A 6,000-nucleotide genomic window follows, 5' to 3' on the forward strand; every position below is an offset into this window, starting at 1 on the left:
CAAATCCCAAATGTGGTGAAGAATGCCAGCTTTGTTAGCCAATTCAAGGTTAGGGATGCCCAGACCACCACTTTCCTTCGGTCTACAAACTTTGTCCCAAGAAACCTTAGCTCCAGATGACTTCATTTCAGGCCCTGACTATAAAAATGATCTAAGTATCTTGTTCAATTCATTGATAACTGCCTTTGGGAGAAGGAAGATGCTGGACCAGTAAATTTGGGATGATACAAGGACATATTTGATGAGATCCAACCTCCCAGCATAAGAAATGCTTCTAGAGGTCCAGTGGAATACTCTACTTGTCAACTTTTCAATGAGTAAACTGCAGTGGATAGACTTTAGGTTTGTAGATATCAATGGAACCCTGAGATACTTCACTGGAAGAGCCCCAACTCCAATACCAAGTAGCTCAGAAATTGCAGCTTCTGTGTGATAGTCCACACCAGAACAGAAAAGGTTGCTTTTTGAAAGATTAATTTGCAGACCTAACATTGTGCAAAAATGGTCAAGGGCACACTCCAGGACTGAAATAGAAGAGATATCCCCATGGCAAAGCAGCAACAAATCGTCAGCATAAGATAGATGAGTGATCTTAAGGGCATCACATCTCCAATAATATTTGAAGGTATGGACCCTTGCCACATACTCTTTGATTATGGATGATAAAACATCAATTGCAATGATAAAGAGGAAGGGTGAGGTGGGGTCTCCTTGTCTCAACCCTCTCTTCCCTTTGAAGTAACCTTGAAATTCCCCATTGAGGGCAATTGTAAATGAAGGAGTGGAGATACAAGCATGAATTAGGTTAATGAATTTTTCTGGAAAATTGAACAGCTTGAGGCTATCGAGGATGAAATCCCATTTAACAGAGTCAAAAGTTTTCTTCAAATCAATTTTGATGACACACCTTGCAGGTTTTGAATCCTTGTGGTAACCCCTTAGTAACTCATGTGCTAGAAGGATAGGATCAGTTATTTTTCTCCCTTTGATGAATGCTGCTTGTGATTGGTGTATGAAATGAGGTAGGGTAGATTGCAGCTTGAGGTCAGTAGCTTTGCTATGCATTTGTAAACAGTGTTGCAGCAAGAGATTCGCCTGTAGTCATGCATTTGTAAACAGTATTTCACCTTTTAGAATTTTGTAATTGTTGTTATATCGGTTGGCATGTAATAGAATTGGGTCTCTATCCACATTAGCTAAGTCGTGCATTTTTTTTTTTTTTTTTTAATCTTGCACATAATTTACAAAATGCACGCTACTTTTTATAATATAATTCCAAAAAAATAGATTTTTAATGTATCTTAATGAATTTTATTGAATTTTTAGCAAAAGGAGTGACTTATAATTAATTTTTAAATTGTTACTACTAAAAAAATGCTGAGTATATTATTGAATTTTTTAGCTCAATTTGTTTTTGCATTTGTTTCAACCCAACCTTTTTTTTTTTCCATCCATTCATAATGGTTTAGAACTATTTCAAATATATTGATTAGTTCTTCCTAAACAATAGATTATTGAGAGCAATTTGATATTCAAAGAATCACAATTTCCTACCGAATTGGTAGGTTTTTAATTGAATTAGTAGACACTCAAATATTTAGTATACAATCTGATTTATCCAACGGCAAGAAATCAATCTCAAAAGCAGAAACTGTAGTTGAACGCCTTGTATATTACTGCCCAAAAAAAATAGTTAGTCTGAAGGCTATATCATGTAATTATTTTTATTAGTTTCCTCTAATACCACACTCATCTAAAATTTTTGGATTAAATTAATTACATTCACCATTTGTGTCACTACCACAAAAGTATGCTACTTTATAAATGAAAATTTCATGCAAGAATGGTATGATGATCCCTTCATACTACTTGCATTTTACAATATCTTCATAAAAATGTAAAGTCAGTTAAAATCTAAAAAATTTAACTTCTAAACAAAACCCTGTTACATATTGATGTATTACATGATTCAAATGTTGTTTTACATTTCTTGGCAAGGATCTCATTCTCTCATTGACGAAGGAAAGTAATCTTATGAGTGAAGTTGAATATAACTCGTAACTAACTTGATTCACATCATTTATCAATAATAATAATAATAATATACAATGAACATAAAATTACCCTTAATAATAATAATAATAATAATAATACCAGCATTTATGTATTGATTTTAAGAAAATAAGTATAAAATGTTTGAGGCCTTTGTTTATTTATATGAAATATATGTAAAGAAATGCTTCTACATTCACGCATTTAAATTTCATAAACTGATATAATGATAAAATAAAATAAAAATATAACATCATAACTTTGAATCCTTTGGTTTATTTGTGTGTGTTAAAAAAAAAAAAAAGTTGGATATAAAAAATAAAAAATAAATAAATAAACCAAGTTAACTACCTTAAGTTACCAAGCAATCCAAAAAAATGCTTTCAACAAATATTTTGTCAAATAAATAGAAAAACTCTTATGTGATCAAAAAAATCTTTTAAAATGCAATTTTCAAACATTAACACATAAATTAAATAAAAGTGATCGCTTTTACTTTTCCTTTTTGTCTACTAAAAACACAAGCAGTGCCAAACGGGCCTTTAAATTGATCAACCTCCTCCTAACCAAATAAATTGATCCAATTCTATCTCGTCGATTGATCCAATTCTATCGTGGAGCATGTTCGAAGCCAGATTGTCTGGAAGATAAAAGAAAATAAAATAAATTGGGCTTATTGGGCCTCATATGGGTTAAAACGTCGAGCCAGTATATTACTCTTAAATAGGAGCCAACATTCATCGAAATAGTGGGCCAATGTAGCACTGTTTTCATTTACTAATTCTTAGGCTACACAGACCTAAAAAAAAATAATAATAAGAATCATTTTGAACAATTCTGATCAGGTGTTACGTACTGAAACAAAAGTTAGTTTAAACTTTAAAGCAGCTTTTTTAAGTGAAAAGCATTAAGGTCAAAAGTCAATTATATAGGTATTAATCTCTTAAATCCCTATACGAAATTATATGATTTCATTTCCATGGGATTGTCGAACACCCGTTATATGTGTCAATTTGGCCTGTACAGAATGTGCATGTATGAATAATATGCATAAACATATACTCTTATACTAGCTACTCATCATAAAGTGACAAAAAACACTCACCTTTCGAAGCAGAAGCGTGCATCGATGATTAGTGTTTAATCTATATATATATATCTACACACACATTATACTATATTTAATTGGTTGAGGAATGGGTTAGTTTCAGGTAATCTAACTAGGAGAAACAAATAATGATGGATAATAATTTCAAATTGGTTCTTTTGGTTTATGAGGTGGAGAGATTAATCCAAACAAAGGTGGGGGATTTGGATTTGTGTTAATTAAACAATTATTATTAGCTGTAATTGTACTTTAGTAAACTTAAAATAAAGTTGGAGAGAACATGATTTAACAAAGCTGTCTGATCGATTTGGGGAATTAATTGATGGTGTGCAACTTCGTCTCCCTTTTCGATCCCATTGGGAACCACCACATTCTTTGACCTGTCACCTTGTTTTAGGTTTCTAATTCGGAATGTTTGTTTTCATTGCACCATAAACATTTTCTTTACATTTTTTTTCTTAGTTTTCTTTATTGGGATTTTAAAGTACCATTGAATTACATGCTTTTTTTAATTGTTGTGGAAACACCCTCGAGATGGTTGCACCCTATGTCCTGGTTATGTTTTAGATGCAATATACATATATGTATATATGTAATGTGTATGTGTATATATAGACACATATACATACACAAACACAACTAGACTAGGGCAGATACATTACTGTGGGATCAGTAAAAACCAGTTGAATATGAGAGTTTTAGGAGGATGGTACGAGTTATTTATAATGTTCTATCGTCAATGACCTTCAAAAGCAAAGTACATAATTTAGGGGAGATCTTAATTTTGAAATGAGCCACAAAAAAGGTGCATTACATATATTAATCAGACGGTTTATGAATGATGCGAGAATAAATAAATTCAAATTTCTTAATGATATCAATCAGCATCCAAGCACAATATATTCATATTCTCACAGAATCACGAGTCACAATTTAACATAAGATAAATAGCTTATCATTGTGAGGATATTGTAAAATTGCAGAATATTGGTAAGAGCAATGACACGTCCTCCAATCGATGCCAAATGAAGGTATGTTTTAAAAATTGCTAATTTACTACAGTACGTACTTAGTTTAGTACGATAATATATTGGACTATTCATTTTGATAGGCAGTCTTATGAATTTGTTAATTACCAACTAGCATAGAAAAAGAAAAGAAAAGAAAAGGTAAAAAAACAAGGTAGAATGAAAAATATAGTACAATCTTAGCATCATTAGGCCTAAATATGTATAGATCTATGATTGAATGTATTGTTGAGTACACTTCAAGTTAATTATGACTATGGTTGATCATGCTAGACTAATAATCCACCAGGCTTCTCAACAATAATAATAATATTTTTTTTCTTTCTTTTACCTAGCGGATAACACTCATACATCCACTTTGTTCGCTTAAACCATCAACGACATTAGCTCTCAGTCTTGTAGCATTCACTCTGGTGGTAAAAGTATTTTAATTTGTGGTCTAATTTAGCTGACCAAGAAGTTTAATTTAGGGCAAATTGACTTAATATTACTAACTGATAACCACATTCCACAATTAACTTAATTTGCCCATGCACCAATCTGCTAGCTAGTATAATTCTTGGTCACAAGTACTGTTCCCATAATGTAGATTTTCCAAACATAGTACTACTCATGAACCAATTAATTAATCTGCACCACATATATATATATATAATTAGTTGCCAATGACAAAACCATATGAAAAGTGAATGCCATATATCATTTCTTGAACTCCCCTATCATTCAGTTATATATATGGTCATGAACAAACATCTCTAGCTTGAAGGATAGTATATATATAAATTAATGCTCAAAAATTTCTAGTACATTGTCAATGTACATTAAAACGCAAGGCACGATAGATATCATCCATAAATTCATGTAACATCATCTAAGATTACTATGTCAATGCAGGCAGTAATGATCATAGGAGCATATATTAAGGTTAGAAGGCTCAACTACTTCGGATTACCAGTTTGTTCCCTCTGTGATTAAAGAGAAGACAAGAAGAAAGTGAAGAAAAAAAATACCAAAAAAAAAAAAAAAAAAAGGGAGGAGAAGACGAAGAAGAAGAAAAGCAAGGCAGCTGCTCAATTAGTTGTGGACAGGAGGGTGTGTCTTTGGAGGTGAGTAGTCCAAATTAAACCCCGGTTGGGGTTCGCCGTGTTTCTTGTGAGGCATGCGCCAAGAAACAGAAGCAAGAGATTCATGAGTTTGTACAGCCCTTGAAATTTCAACTCTTTCATCTTTTGGATTTGAACTTAATCCCTTGTTATAATCAGCTCCATCAACCTTACTTTCCTTAGGCATGCTCTCTTGGTTTGACAAGGAAGCCTTCACCTTTGATGAAGCTGATAACTCAACAGTACTTACCTTCTCATCATTCTGCAAAAAAAAAAAGAAGATGATCGATTTTAAATCTCTTCATCAATTAATTACTAGTACTGACAACAACAACAACAAAAAAAAAAAAATGATAGACAACTTGCACCAACCTTGGTAGAAAGGTAAAAGTTATTCTCAGGCATCTTAGTAGTTGCATCAAGACGCCGAGCATTACATGCATGGAAAGAGAGACATAGAAGAAACACAATAAAGGAAGATATAATGGACATATTAAGCAATTAAAGATGGATTTAAGTGCTCGAAGAGATGGAAGATTGTGATGAAAAAACTTTTGTGTTCTTAGATTGGTATAGGTATAGTGGTGGAAGTAGTAGCTAGAAGTAATAGCTGGTGATATTTGTAGTTAGGAAGAAAGTGAACACTCTTTACGATCTACCCCAGCGTTTAAAAATTGGTTAATCGGCAAAGATACATGTACTCGATGGC

At 32.5% G+C, this 6,000-nt stretch overlaps 1 protein-coding gene across 1 annotated transcript; it reads right to left on the reverse strand.

Annotated features, from left to right (window-relative positions):
* Window positions 1-5,262: 5,262 nt before the first annotated feature.
* Window positions 5,263-5,696, reverse strand: LOC132300972 (root meristem growth factor 10). The gene is made up of 2 exons (XM_059798273.1): window positions 5,664-5,696; window positions 5,263-5,553 (listed from the first exon to the last, which is right to left on the reverse strand). Exons 1-2 carry the CDS (start codon window positions 5,694-5,696, stop codon window positions 5,263-5,265), a joined length of 324 nt encoding a protein of 107 aa, XP_059654256.1.
* Between the last annotated feature and the right edge of the window lie 304 nt (window positions 5,697-6,000).

This window comes from Cornus florida, unplaced genomic scaffold (assembly GCF_030987335.1).
Source record: "Cornus florida cultivar Cherokee Brave unplaced genomic scaffold, ASM3098733v1 CherokeeBrave_3.0.0_Hap2_Chr03, whole genome shotgun sequence".
Classification (NCBI taxonomy): Eukaryota; Viridiplantae; Streptophyta; class Magnoliopsida; order Cornales; family Cornaceae; genus Cornus; species Cornus florida.